General features: G+C 55.0%; 1 protein-coding gene across 1 annotated transcript; it reads left to right on the forward strand.

The window, feature by feature from the left end:
- Positions 1–7,209: 7,209 nt before the first annotated feature.
- On the forward strand, positions 7,210–13,121 carry IRGC (immunity related GTPase cinema). The gene has a single exon (XM_064580453.1). The coding sequence runs from the start codon at positions 10,199–10,201 to the stop codon at positions 11,591–11,593; it is 1,395 nt and encodes a 464-aa protein (XP_064436523.1). The 5' UTR covers positions 7,210–10,198; the 3' UTR covers positions 11,594–13,121.
- Positions 13,122–13,509: the final 388 nt, after the last annotated feature.

Below are 13,509 nucleotides of genomic sequence, written 5' to 3' on the forward strand. Positions count from 1 at the left end.
CATCTCAAAACTGCCGCCTTAGACAGGGTCGTGGTTAAGATCTCTGGACTCAGACTTGGGTTTGTAGTGTGGCTTCACAAGTGACCTGTTGTGTGGACTTGGAAAATCTCGGGACACCTCTGAGCCCTGCGTTCCCATTTGGAAAAGGGAGGTAGTAATCGTTTGACCTCCCATTACTGTCAGGTGTGCCAAGCAAAAGGCTTGGCACGTCCTAAACTTTCAACGGATGGAAGTAGTCACGTCCTAGGGTGTTACTCATCATGACAGCTGTACTATTTGTTATTTGTGTGAAAGAGACAATGGAGGCTCGCAGGAGAAAGTGCTAGTAAGTGGCAGCCATGGGATTTGAACCCACATCTGCCTGATTCTAGAGGATAAACTTTTGCCCCCATTAAACACTGAGGAAATGTCAAAACACACACAAGAGTAGAGAAAATAGTATAATGAACCTTCAGTTATCTATCCCACCCTCTACCTTCCCCGTGTCAAAAATTACCCACATTCTGCCAATTATATCCCCTTTCCCTTCTCCTTCCCTCCCTCCCTCCTCTCCTCCATATCTTCCTCTCTTCCTCTTTTTCTCCCTCCGTCCTCTCCCTCCTCCCTTCCTTCCGTTTTGTGCCAAGAAGTTTTAAAACAAATCCCAGACATCGCGTTTTCCCCAGAAATACCTCATTGTGCATCAGAGCCTGCACGCATAACCTCTGCATTACGTGTCCTTCCTGGGAGGGAGGACAGACTAAAATAAAGCAGAGAGCTTCCCTGACCTGCCTGCATCCCTGTCCATTAGCAAAAGGCCCTGGAATGTCCTGGCCTTCCGGGGGAGGGTCCCCCCTCACCCCCGGGGGCTGTGGTATTCTTCCCAATCTTCATAGAAAAATCATGTCAGAAGTGCCTATCTCGATATGCAGATGGGAGTCACACCCAAAAGAGAGATGGTGATTAAGAGTGTGGACTCTGGGGGCACCTGGGTGGCTCAGGTGGTTAAGCGTCTGCCTTCGGCTCAGGTCACCATTTCAGGTTCCTGGGATTGAACCCCGCATCGGGCTCTCTGCTCAGCGGGGAGTCTACTTCTCCCTCTCCCTCTGCCCCTAACACCTGTTCCTGCTCATTCTCTCTCTCTCAAATAAATAAATAAAATCTTTAAGAAAAAAAAAAAGTGTGGACTCTGGGGGCGCCTGGGTGGCTCAGTTGGTTAAGCGTCTGACTCTTGGTTTTGGCTCAGGTCATGATCTCAGGATCATGAGCTAGAGCCCCCCCTGAGTTGGGCTCCACGCTCAGCGTGGAGATTCTGCTTGAGATTCTATTTTCCTCTCGCTCTGCTCCTCCTCACTCTCTCTCTCTCTCAAAAAACAAAACAAAACAAAAAAACAAGAGTTTGGACTCTGGTCCCAGTCTGTCTGGGGTCATAATGCCAGGTTTGCCAGTTACTAGTTCTATGACCTTGGGTGAGGACAATACGTGCACAGAAATCAGAGTTCAATACAAGTAAATAATAGCCTTTAACTGCTATCATTGGGGAGGAGGAGCGCCCTCTGGGTCACATGGCCCAGATGTGTGTTTGGGGGTAGTAGAGTGTGGGATACATATCTGATAGATAACCCCTTTCTTTCTGCTTACCCAGTATGGCCTCCTGTCTGCCTGGATGGATGCCTGCTTTAAGGTGGGGTGCAGAGGAGCCTGGGGTGGTGAGGAAGGAAAGAGATATTTCTGTGAGATTGGAGGCCCAGGGGATGGGGCCAGGATATGATCCACCTCGCCTGAGCTGGGAGCCTACCGAGGTGCTCAGGAAATGCTTGCAGGCAGAAATAGCCGTCTGGTGACCATGACCCTGGAGTCCACGGGGTTGGGGGTGTGGAGGGGTGAGGGGTAGGGGGGTGAGGGGGTGCTGGGAGTCGAGCCTGAGCAGAGAGTTTAATTTTATTGTACATTCCTAATTTTCTGTAAGGGCACCAATGTGAGTATATTATTCAAGTTTTTCAAATTTATTACAAATTACTTAAAACGTACAAAAACAGAGAGTAAGCAGTGTCTCTCGCCGCTCAGCGGACAGGAATCTTCAAAACAGCTGTAATCCCCCGCGGCCCCTTCCCTGACCACTGCCTTTCCTCCTTCCTCTCCTGAGGTAAGTGCCACCCTGAACACCATACTTGTAATTTTGCTACAAATATACATGCTTTGAATTTTCCCCCTTTTCCTTTTCCCTCCTCTCCCTCTTTCCTCCCCGTAGGCTCTCCCCAGGGACCTCCCCCTCCCAGGGATTTCATGTTAACAGGCTCCCCGAGCTCCTCCTGTTATTCCCCAAAGTCAAATAATCCGCTATAGACGTTTGGTGCATGAATACACATAGATACATACATATGCATGTGTTGATACCCGTCTATGTGTAGACACATACACACATACACACGTATGTTGGTCTATAAGGGTGTTTTGGTCTTTAATAGGATATTAGCCATCACTCTCTGCATCTTGTTTTCCTCCCTCAACAGCACCTCGTGGAAATTCTCCAAGTCTTCTGATTCACCCCCTTTCAGTGGCTGGATGGTGTGGTCTTCCTGGCCCATGGAGTGGATGTACCAACATTGATTCAGTCGCGGTCCTACCGATGTGTGGTCGTGTGTGATGTGTGTGTGTGTGTGTGTGTGTGTGTGTGTGTGTGATGTATGGTTCCCTTTCTGCCCCTCCCCATCATCAGAGTCAGCCGTAAACATCCTGATGACAGCAGTGTATATGTTTCTGTATGTCTTTAGAAAATGTCTGCTACATTTTAAAAGTTTGAATGACATATGTCTTTAATGCATTGAAAGACAATTCTAAAATGTATAATGAAGTGGAATCGAAAGTTAAGAATGAAAAGACAGAGAATCGGGGTGGGGGGGGTGTGGGCTGTTTGAAGGAGCAGCGTCGCCTGCCTTCCCTGGTGTCACGGTGCCACCTTTACCCAGCTGAGGCCTCCTGGACATCCCTTCCCCCCACAGACTTCAGGAAGCAGTCAATTAAACTGCTTCAGCCCTTGAACATCTATGGGATAGATTTTCAGGAGAAGGGATGTGGGTTGGAAGGAACGTGTGCTTTTAATTCACTAATGGGTGATGCAAGCTTGGCCCCAAGTGTTTCTTCTTTAGCCCGACCTTCTCGTGGGGGCACCTGATTATCTCTCTGCAAACAGACCTTGACTTCCCAGCCCTCCCTCTTTGCTTACCACCTTCAGGAAACAGATCTGCCCTATCTCCCTATCTCCAAGCAACATCTTGGGGTTCTGACCAGTGCCATGCTGAGCCATATTGAAGCCTGATGGGAAAGGCCCCGTATACATACTTTGGCTTCTTTTAAAATTTTTTTTTCCCCAGAACACTAAAGTAGTTGAAATAAATATTGAAAAAATATAAGTGGGGCATATTAAAATTCACATTATTTTTATTTTATTTATACCAAGACAAAATTTAACATAATTTTATTTCAGTGTAAGTTAATTAAAATTTATTTAACATCATCATTTGGTCAAGAGAAACTGTCAATCATGAAAATTCTCTTGATTGAAAATACAATAAGGGGAGCTGAGGTGGCTCAGTCAGTTAAGCATCCAACTCTTGGGTTCAGCTCAGGTCATGATCTCAGGGTCGTGAGATGGAGCCCCACGTCCAACTCTGTGCTCAGTGCAGAGTCTTCTTGGGATTCTTTCCCTCTTCCTCTCCCTCCTCCTCTGTTCCCTCCCCTCACTCCTGTGCATGCACGCACGCTCTCTCTCTCCCCCCAAAATTCTAAAACAAAATGTGATAAGCCAAGATGCAGATTAAAAAAATATATATTATTGATGAATTTGCTTCCATCAAAGCCAGGGGTGCACGTTTTTCCTTTTGTTTCAGGCACCAACATGGTCCAGCATGGTGCTGGTCTTTATTTAAAATTTTGGGATCTTCTTCATTGAAATATCATGGATTTTTGCATTAATTTTTATTTTTTAAAAAGTATTACATTATAATATCATTTATCTCGATAACTGAGTTTTTTGGCACCCCCTTAAATTTTGCACCTAAGGCCAGTGTCTCACTTGTTGGCCATAGTCCTGGCCCTAGTTCTAACCAAACTGTGTCACTGAGTGCAGAAGGATCGTCGCCTCATCCCTGTGCCCCTTTCATGACACTCTCCAAAAGGCTTCTGATGCTCTCCCAGGTAACAGGTGTATATATCGTCACTGTGGACTATCATGAGATCTGGGCCCTGATTGCCTCTCAGATCTCATCTCCTAGAACTCTCTCCTCAGTCACTCTGCTCCAACTACACCAGCCATTGTGATTCTCCCCCAGACACATGAGACTCAGTTCTGCCTCAGGACCTTTGCATGTCCATGCCCTCTGTCTGGAAAGCTTTTCCCCCTGATGTCCACATGGCTTGTTTCCTTACTTCGTTCAGACCTCGGCTCAAATAGAATGTCAATTTCTCAGGCCTTCCTGCACCACTCTATCAAAAATAGAACACTTCCTCCCCCAAGTCACTTGGCTATTTAGTGGCCTAAAGCAATGCTTTACTTCCCACAAGTCTGTCCCACAAGTGGGATATTCTACGCTCAGCTGGTTCTTCTATTCCCATGTGGTAGCAGCTGGGGTGGTTCTTGTGGCTGCATTCAGCTGGAAGTCAGTGGGGACCTGAATGTGCTGGGTGGCTTCTGTCTCTCCATGGGGTCTCTCCAGCGGGGTAGCAGGACTTCTACTTGGTAGCTCAGGTTCTGATAAAGGGAAAACAGAAGCCACCACCTCTTAAGCCTGAGCTTGGAAGTCCCAGAAAGTCCCTTCAGCTACATATCATTGATCAGAGCAAGCCACAAGACCCGCCCAGGTTCAAGGGGAGAGGGCAGAGACTCCCACTCTTGGTGGGAAGAGTGGCATGTGCTTGCAGAGATGGGAGAAATGGTTGGCGGCCATAGTTACAGGTAACCTACCAACCTCATCCTTGCTTTCTTGTTCTTTTTTCTTCTCACTCTTCGATACTACCTTATTTTGGTTTACTATCTTTCTCTTTCTCAAAAAAATATAAGCTCCATGAGGGTAGGGGCCGTCTGTTTGTCAGTGCCTACAACTGTGTCTAGCCAGTACGTACTGGAATGGATAAATGAATGAATGAATGAATGAATGAATGAGTCCTTGGGGACTAACTTCCGGTTTCCTCAGGATTATGGCGAATGGAGACAAGGTGAAGACCACATGTGTCGACGTTCCTAGGGAAGTGCTTTAGGCTTTTGAAGAGACACAGAGGGAGGACAGGGAGGAGATGAGGGTTAGGAGTAGGCAGGAGAAATGGGAGGAAGAAGAGGAGGCAGAGGACCGGGAGCTTTGTGAGGGAGGCAGGGCCTGGCACACAGCAGGTGTTCAGCAAGTGTGTGTTCAGGGAATGAATTTTCTCCAAAAAGCCTTCCCCGACGCCACCCCATCCCGCGCTGGGTCAGGCATCCCCTTGGCTCTCACGCTCGTCTGGGGACTCCATCCCTACTTTACCACCTGTGGGTTGTCTCTGTCAGGGGAGGGTTCTGTGACCCTCACTGGACTCTTGTGAGTCCTGTGCTGGGATCCGAACATCAACCAACGGGTCCTTGGTGCACAATGATCATGTGCTGCGGAAACCGCCCCGCTGTGGGAAAGGGCTGTCGCCGTCATTGCTGTCCCCAGCCTGGCAGAGACCGAGTGGACACTCAGGAATCACCTTCATTGATTCTAAGATGCTCTGCCCCTGCCCCCACGTTTTAGCAATTCTGAAATCAGGACGAGTCGCAGATGATGGCACCTTACAAACACCGTCAGCCAGGAGGCCATTGTGACACGGCTGTCACTGCCTGGAGGTGATAATGGAGCTGCTTTTAATAGCATCGTCCCTGCTCCTGATGGCACGGAAGGACGCGGAGTGTGGGAAAGCAGGGGCGACCCCTGCTCAGAGGCAGAAGTGAGCCCACGGAGTCAGACTCTGTGGTTAGGAACAGCTTAGCCAATTTATTTCCCTTGTATTTTCCCAGTTAGATGCACACACAGTGATATATGATAAAAAAAAAAAAATCTGTGTTTTCCATGTAAGTCTATAAAGAGTAAGTGTGAAATAAAAATTTTAAGTGATGAGGAAATGTCATGTCCTATTGGTATTGGCAGCAATTTGTCCCCCTCTTAGGGGGATGGAAAACGATGCAGCTGACGACCAGCAGCACCTTCGATCTGATTATACAGGAAACCCGTGGAAAGAAGGAATGAATAAATGTGTAAATCTCATTTGTCTCTGTCTTCCTCTCGATTCTGGTCTCAGCTCCTGGGTTTTACGTCTGTCTGGGGATGACAGGTGGGAGAAGAGAATTCTAGTCCCTGTTAAATGAGCTACCTCACCTGACGGGTTTCCCACGGCGCTTGGCACGTTGTAAACACCCAGTAAGTGGGCGCTCTGCCTCGTGTGTGGCCGTATCAGCCGCCCCCAGCAGCCTGCGAGGTCTGTAATGGCAGGGATGAGTGCGACTCACACCTCTGGACCAGTACAGGGACTGGCCTAGGGCCAGGTCGAAGCAAATGTTTGTGGAGTGACCAAATAACCGTGTGAATTACTGGGTGAATGAGAGCTCTCTGTCAACTCAGGGTCTTTGCACGCGCTGGGCCATGGCCTGGGATGCAACTCCCTAGCAGGCCACCAGGCTCACAGATCTCAGCTCAGGTGCCTTCTCCTCCAGGAAGCCCTCCCTGACCCCTAGGCTGGGTCAGCTGCCCCCTTGGCGTTCCCACAGCCCTCCGGAGTCCTCCATTCCAGTCCTGGGTCGTCATTGTCTGCGGATGGATGGGACTTGCATGGGACAGAGCCCAGGGCTGTCTTGGTCATTGCTGCCCAGGATGGGGCCTGGAGAGGTGCTGAAGGTATGATGAATGAACACGGAAGACAGGCCAGGAGCTGGTAGAGGTGCGCCTGGCAGCGTGCCAGCCTGCGTCGGATGCATTTCTGCAGGTGCCGGGCACTGTCTTGGCCCTCAGTCACCCCGGGCTGTGCCCATCTCCCTCCCCTCTGACCCAGAGCCCCCTGAGGGCAGAGCACTGGGGATCAGGAGCAGGGGCCCAATGAATGAGGGCTGTGAAGGGGGAGGTGGGCTCCAGGGGCCACGGCCCGTGTGTGTTGTCTGCGTGTAATGGAGTCTCTCCTGGGCTGCAGGTCTGTGTGTGCCTGAATGTGTGTGGGCTACACATTGGCCTGACTTCTGCTTTTCGGTAATAACTGTGTCGGAGGGTCCGGGACTCTATACTTTCCCTCTTGGGCCGGGTGCCTGTGTCTGTGAATTTAGGGGAGGAGTCCAGGTCTGTGTGTTTGGTGTCTGGGAACATCTGCAAATATTTTTTAATCGGTTGACCTTTGGCTCCCTCCCTGCATCTCCGTCTCCGCCCCTTGGTCCCATTTCTCTGGCTGTGTCCTCTCATCCCCTCTGTAACCTGAGCCTCTGACCTGTCTTTCCCTGGTTCTCTCTGAGGTGGTTTCTCGCCCACTTGGTCTTCCTGCCAGACGCTCCCTCCGCTTTTTTCTTGGGGAGTCTCCCTTTGTCTCGGGGGCCTTTGCCTCAGCCTGTCTCCTCATTCACATGGCTCCCTGCTTCCACTTCCCAATTTGTCACAGCGCTGCCACCTTCAGGGGTCGTGAGGAAGTAGAGGAGGGAGAGGGACAGAGGGGACCGGGGTGTTACACTAGAGTGGGCACTGAGCTGGGATTTGGACGGGCTAGGCTGGGCAAGGAGAGGCCTAGACGCCAGACACTGGTCTGGGGAGTGGCCCTGTGGGGCTGCGGCGCGGGGGCCGGTCCTGGCCAGGGCAGGGCAGAGGCGTGCTGGCAATGCCCCTGTGGGTGGGTTCAGACCTGGCCTCTCCCCACAGCCAGCGCCGGCGAAGTTAACCAGCACCCCCGGAGCTCGCACAACACGTCGCCGGGCGGTAGGTGAGTAGACAGTGCGGAGAAGGGGACATGAATGACTTGTTTGGGCAACATTCCCCTGGAAGGAGGAGAAACAGAGGGTGGGTGGTGAGCAGGGTCAGTCCCTTGGATGCCAGGTGGTGGAGCTGGGACTGTGTCCTGTGGGTGATGGAGACCACAGAGGGGTGGTGAACAAAGATCTCTGTGGGTCCCTTGTGGGGGGACTGAGGGCCCAGTGTGACCGAGAGGGGGGCCCTAGGAGCAGCTGGGGGGTGGGGACCCCGCCCCCTGACATCACTGTCACATTATTGCGCTAGGGTTGGCTGACCAATCAGCTGCTGCTTGCTGTTATAATGGGTCCTAGCAACGGGTCTGACCTTGGGCTAACAAGAGAGGAGACCCCACCAGCGGGGAAAGTGTGAGGGGAGAGGGAGAGCCTGCAGGGCAGGTGAGTCCCCTGAGGGCAGGACTGTCTGGCTGGGCCCTGTGGGTGAAGGGAGGCAGGGGTTTCCAGGACCAACCCTAGATCCCTCAGCCCTATTCCCACCCCAGGGGCCACTGACCTGCCTGGCCCCGGCTGCTGGGACCTGCCCCAGCACCTGCTCACCTCTCCCTGGGCCTTATCCTTACATGCCTTGGGGGGACAGGGTGCAGGGAGAGTGGGCATAGCATGGGAGAAATGCCCCCACCCAGGATGGGGGTTCAGACCTGGTAGGAACAAGGTAATAAGGACAAATTTCTGTTGGGGGGGTGGACAAGGACAGCCCAGAAGACAAGGAGGGAGGCAAAGACATGTAGCTGAACAGAGAGCTTCAGAGGGATGAGGGAGCCCAGGGACGTGCCTTTGAATCCCGGCTGGGCCTCTGTGCAGGGACCTCATTGTGTAGTCTGAGCCTCGGTCCCTCTCTGTCTGATGGGGACAGCGATCCCTAGTGTGAGCTGAGCTTAGCAACCCAGGGCAGGTCTGGGTGTTTAAGGAGGAGGACTCCCGCTGTCTGGGCATCCCCTCATTCCAGGCTCCTTCCACTAGCTGAACCCCGGAAGGCTGACCTAGGGATAGATGGGCGGGCTCACGATCGCGCAGGCCTCACTTGCCCTGTGCCGTAGCAACGTTGTCTTCCGTGGTGCACGCAGAGAGGGCAGGGGAGGGCTCCAGGTCACACAGCTGGGACTACTAACAAGGATAATAATGACGCTGCCACTGGTAACACAGACCACCTGCTGTGGGCCAGGCGCCATTTCAAATGCTTTCTATGCATTAACTCAATTCTCAACAACCCCAGGAGGTGGTTTGCTATTATAGCTGCTGGCCTCATCGTACAGATGAAGGGAATGAGGCGGAGAGCTTCAAGTCACGTGCCCCAGTCACTCGGCGCGTACGATGGGGAGTCAGGGTCTGACCCTGGGTTCGGCTCCAGGGTCTGGGTCCCCTTCCTCCCCCCTTCCCGCTGCTCCCAACCCTAGCAGCTGCAGGAGCGTGGCCTGCTCTGCCTGCGCCCGGGTGCTGGGTGTAAGCCCTTTCCTTTGCAGCCCTGGCTCCCACATTTGTGGGGCCCGGTGCAAAATGAAACCACAGGGCCCCGGGTCGAATATCATTAAGAGTTTCAGTCAGTGTCAGAAGAGCATTAAGCCGGGCGCCTGGGTGGCTCAGTTGGTTAAGTGACTGCCTTCGGCTCAGGTCATGATCCCAGGGTCCTGGGATCGAGTCCCACATCGGGCTCCCGGCTCAGCGGGGAGCCTGCTTCTCCCTCTGACCCTCTCCTCTCTCGTGCTGTTTCTCTCTCGCTCGCTCTCTAATAAATAAATAAATAAATAAATAAAATCTTTAAAAAAAAGAAGAGCATTAAGCCGAGAGCTGAGCCTTCCGAGCCTGGGGCCCCGTGTGGCTGCCTGGGTCACAAGCCGCCATCAAACCTTTACCCTGAAGACTCCTGAGCACCGCAGAAGGCACGTCAGTCACTATGCCCTTTATGCAGAGGAACAGGCTCAGAGAGGTACCTCACTCTGCCCCAGGTCACACGCAAGTCAGCGGCAGGGATGGGATGTGAGCCTGGGCCTGTGAGACTCCAAAGCCCCCTACCTCGTGTCAGATAATGTACCGGGGGTTTTTTGAGAAGGGGCGGGCCAGAGGGACTTCCCTTATATCCTTGGTGTCTCTCTCTCCCTGCCCTGTGCCAAGGCCCAGGAGAAGTGAACGGCTCCCTTCTACCCCGCAGACGCTGAGAACCCCGCGTCCCGTGACTCTCCCCCAGCCCCCGCACCCTCTGAACCGCTGGTCACCATGGCTACTTCGAAGTTGCCAGCAGTGCCCCGGGAGGAGGAGACCACCATCCTCATGGCCAAGGAAGAGCTGGAGGCCCTGCGCACGGCCTTCGAGTCGGGCGACCTCCCGCAGGCGGCCTCTCGCCTCCGGGAGCTACTGGCCTCGACCGAGAGCATCTGCCTGGAGGTGGGCGTCACCGGCGAGTCGGGCGCTGGCAAGTCCTCCCTCATCAACGCCCTCCGCGGCCTGGGGGCCGAGGACCCCGGCGCGGCCCTCACGGGCGTCGTCGAAACCACAATGCAGCCCTCGCCCTACCCGCACCCCCAGTTTCCCGACGTGACCCTGTGGGACCTGCCGGGGGCCGGCTCTCCGAGCTGCCCGGCTGACAAGTACCTGAAGCAGGTGGACTTCGGCCGCTATGACTTCTTCCTGCTGGTCTCCCCCCGCCGCTGCGGGGCCGTGGAGACCCGCCTGGCCTCGGAGATCCTGCGCCAGGGCAAGAAGTTCTACTTCGTGCGCACCAAGGTGGACGAGGACCTGGCGGCCTCACGCACCCAGCGGCCCTCGGGCTTCAGCGAGGCGGCCGTCCTGCAGGAGATCCGCGACCACTGTGCCGAGCGGCTTCGGGTGGCTGGCGCGAGCGACCCCCGCATCTTCCTCGTGTCCAACCTGTCGCCGGTGCGCTACGACTTCCCGCTGCTCGTGTCCACCTGGGAGCACGACCTGCCGGCCCACCGGCGCCACGCCGGCCTGCTCTCGCTGCCCGCGGTCTCGCTGGAGGCCCTGCAGAAGAAGAAGGACATGCTGCAGAAGCAGGTGCTCAAGACGGCCCTGGTGTCAGGCGTGATCCAGGCCCTGCCCGTGCCGGGGCTGGCGGCCGCCTACGACGACGCGCTGCTCGTCCGCTCGCTGCGCGGCTACCACCGCAGCTTTGGCCTGGACGAAGACTCGCTGGCCAAGCTGGCCGAGCAGGTGGGCAAGCAGGCGGGGGACCTGCGCTCCGTCATCCGCTCGCCACTGGCCAACGAGGTCTCGCCAGAAACCGTCCTGCGGCTCTACTCGCAGTCGTCCGACGGCGCCATGCGGGTGGCCCGCGCCTTTGAGAAGGGCATCCCCGTGTTCGGTACCCTGGTGGCCGGCGGCATCAGCTTCGGCACCGTCTACACCATGCTCCAGGGCTGCCTCAATGAGATGGCCGAGGACGCCCAGCGGGTCCGCATCAAGGCCCTGGAGGAGGACGAGCCGCAGTCTGAGGTCAGCCTGGAGGCGGCCGGTGACAATGGTGTGGAGAAGCGGGGCTCCGGGGAGGGAGGCCGTGAAGAAGCTCCGCTCTCCGTCCGCCAGAAGCTCGGCCTCCTCCTCAAGTATATTCTCGACAGCTGGAAGAAGCGTGACTTGTCAGAAGAGAAATGAGCGTGCGGCCCCCACCCCCTGCCTCACCCACAAACCAAGCCTTAACAAAACCAGCTAAACAAAGCCAGTGTAGTGAAAACGTGCCCTGCACTTGCTGAGGGCGCCAGCGCTCCCAACTCGGCGGGGCAGTGGGGGAGGTGTGAGGGGAGGGAGGCTCGGAGGGGTCTGAGGAGGCCTGTGGGACACACTGAACCGGGATGGGCCTTGCTCCGGGTGGGCAGAGCTTCAAGGTATGCATGGCGGGCCAAGGGCGCCTTGGTGGGATCTCTCTCCCTGGTCCCCTGGGAGCCAAGGGAGATTTGTGGGGCAATAGCCCGGCCTGGATCCAAGACAGTGCGCGGGTAACTTAGTGGAGATTGGGGCTGGTTACGGTACTTATTTTTGCTGCCATCTCCGGTCCCTTTCTGGGAAGCCCAGTGTCCCACAGGCCTCCTCTGGGCGGGGGGAGGGGCGGCCAATTGGTGCCCAGGATCGGCACAATGGTGCCTAGCAACCGGTTAAACAGGGCAGGGGACAGGGGACATCCTGGGCCAGCCCGGCTGCTAGTGAGTGATGGTGGGTGTGGGGGGCTGGGGAAGGGGAGGCCCGATGGCCTTGGGCTGGAGGGCTGGTGGGCTCTTTCTCTGCCCACCAGAGGAGAGAGGGGGCAGAGGGCGAATCCCGCCACCTAGAACACGTCGTTTTGGAGAGCGTGCAGGTGTGTGTGCGGGAATGTGTGTGGCGATAAGCTTTCCGGTGTGTCTGTGATTGGGAGGAGCATGGGTAAGTGTCCGGGATTTTGATGCTGTGGGTCTGAGGTTGTGAGCAGTCTGCCGACTGGGGTTTCACCCGCTGGGGCCGCATGGCTGTGTGGGTGCATGAGTGCTGGGGTTGTGCTGAAGGCCATGGGGCCGAGCCAGGCGGCGGGGGCATGTGGGTGCAGGTGTCGCTGGGCAGGCGCAACACGGGGTGAGGGGGTCTGTGTCTGTGAAACCAAGCCCCGGGCACTCCCTCTTGCTTTGTCCTTGGCTCTTCGGTGGGAATGCAAAAGTGAACCTGACCCCCTCCTACCCGCTCAAGCCTGACCTCACATGCCAAGTCAAGGGTCACATACGTATAGAAGATTAAAAAACTACCTGATTAGGGTCTTTGGACAGGACAAGGGCTGCCCCGAGGGCTTCTGTGGACTTGGACACGGGGTCAGGGAAGGGTCGGATTTAGGTGTCTTTGAGAAAGGTGAGTTTCCAGGAATTCGCAAGAAGGCTCTGGAAGCTGTGTACAAGGCCGGTGGTGGAGTGGGGACTGCAGTGCAGGGGAGGTGGCCTCACCCCTAGGTGTTCACAAATACCACCTATGGATACTCCCAGATCTGGGGATGGTTCTATTTGGGGCCTCAAATGACCTTGAACCTAGGCAACAGTTCCAGACAAAGAGAGGCCACTTTCACTTGGAGGATTAAAGGGGGTGCCAGTCCGCTCTGCCGAAGAGCTCTGTGCAACAGGATTCTTCTCTTTCTGGAAGGCCTTCCTGGTGGCTCTGCCAGGACTACTTTTGGGTTCACATGGACCTTTCTGCACCCATGAGGGTGTGGGGGATAATGGTAGGGAAATCCCAGACCCCCAGATACGAGGACAGATGGTCCACTCCAAATCTGTTCTCAAAAATCCAGCTCACATCTCTACAGCTGTGCACCCTCAGACATCATCCGAAACACAGGACTCATGGGCTCCGCCCGAATGGCTGGGATGGAAAGGGCAGGCATGAATAGTGATGCTCCCTACACAGGTTAAGATCAACTGGTCGCCCTGTCCTGTCCTTTCTGCCTCCAGCTCTCCCTTTCCCATCCCCCGTCTCTACCCCCTCAGCCCCTGTTTTAGCATAGGCCTCACCCTCTCCACCAGCTACTGCCCCTGCCCCTTGCCTCATCTCCCAGGCTC

This window comes from Mirounga angustirostris, unplaced genomic scaffold (genome assembly GCF_029215605.1).
Source record: "Mirounga angustirostris isolate CCGP_5_RB_7025 unplaced genomic scaffold, mMirAng1.0.hap1 SCAF_16, whole genome shotgun sequence".
NCBI classification, from domain to species: Eukaryota; Metazoa; Chordata; class Mammalia; order Carnivora; family Phocidae; genus Mirounga; species Mirounga angustirostris.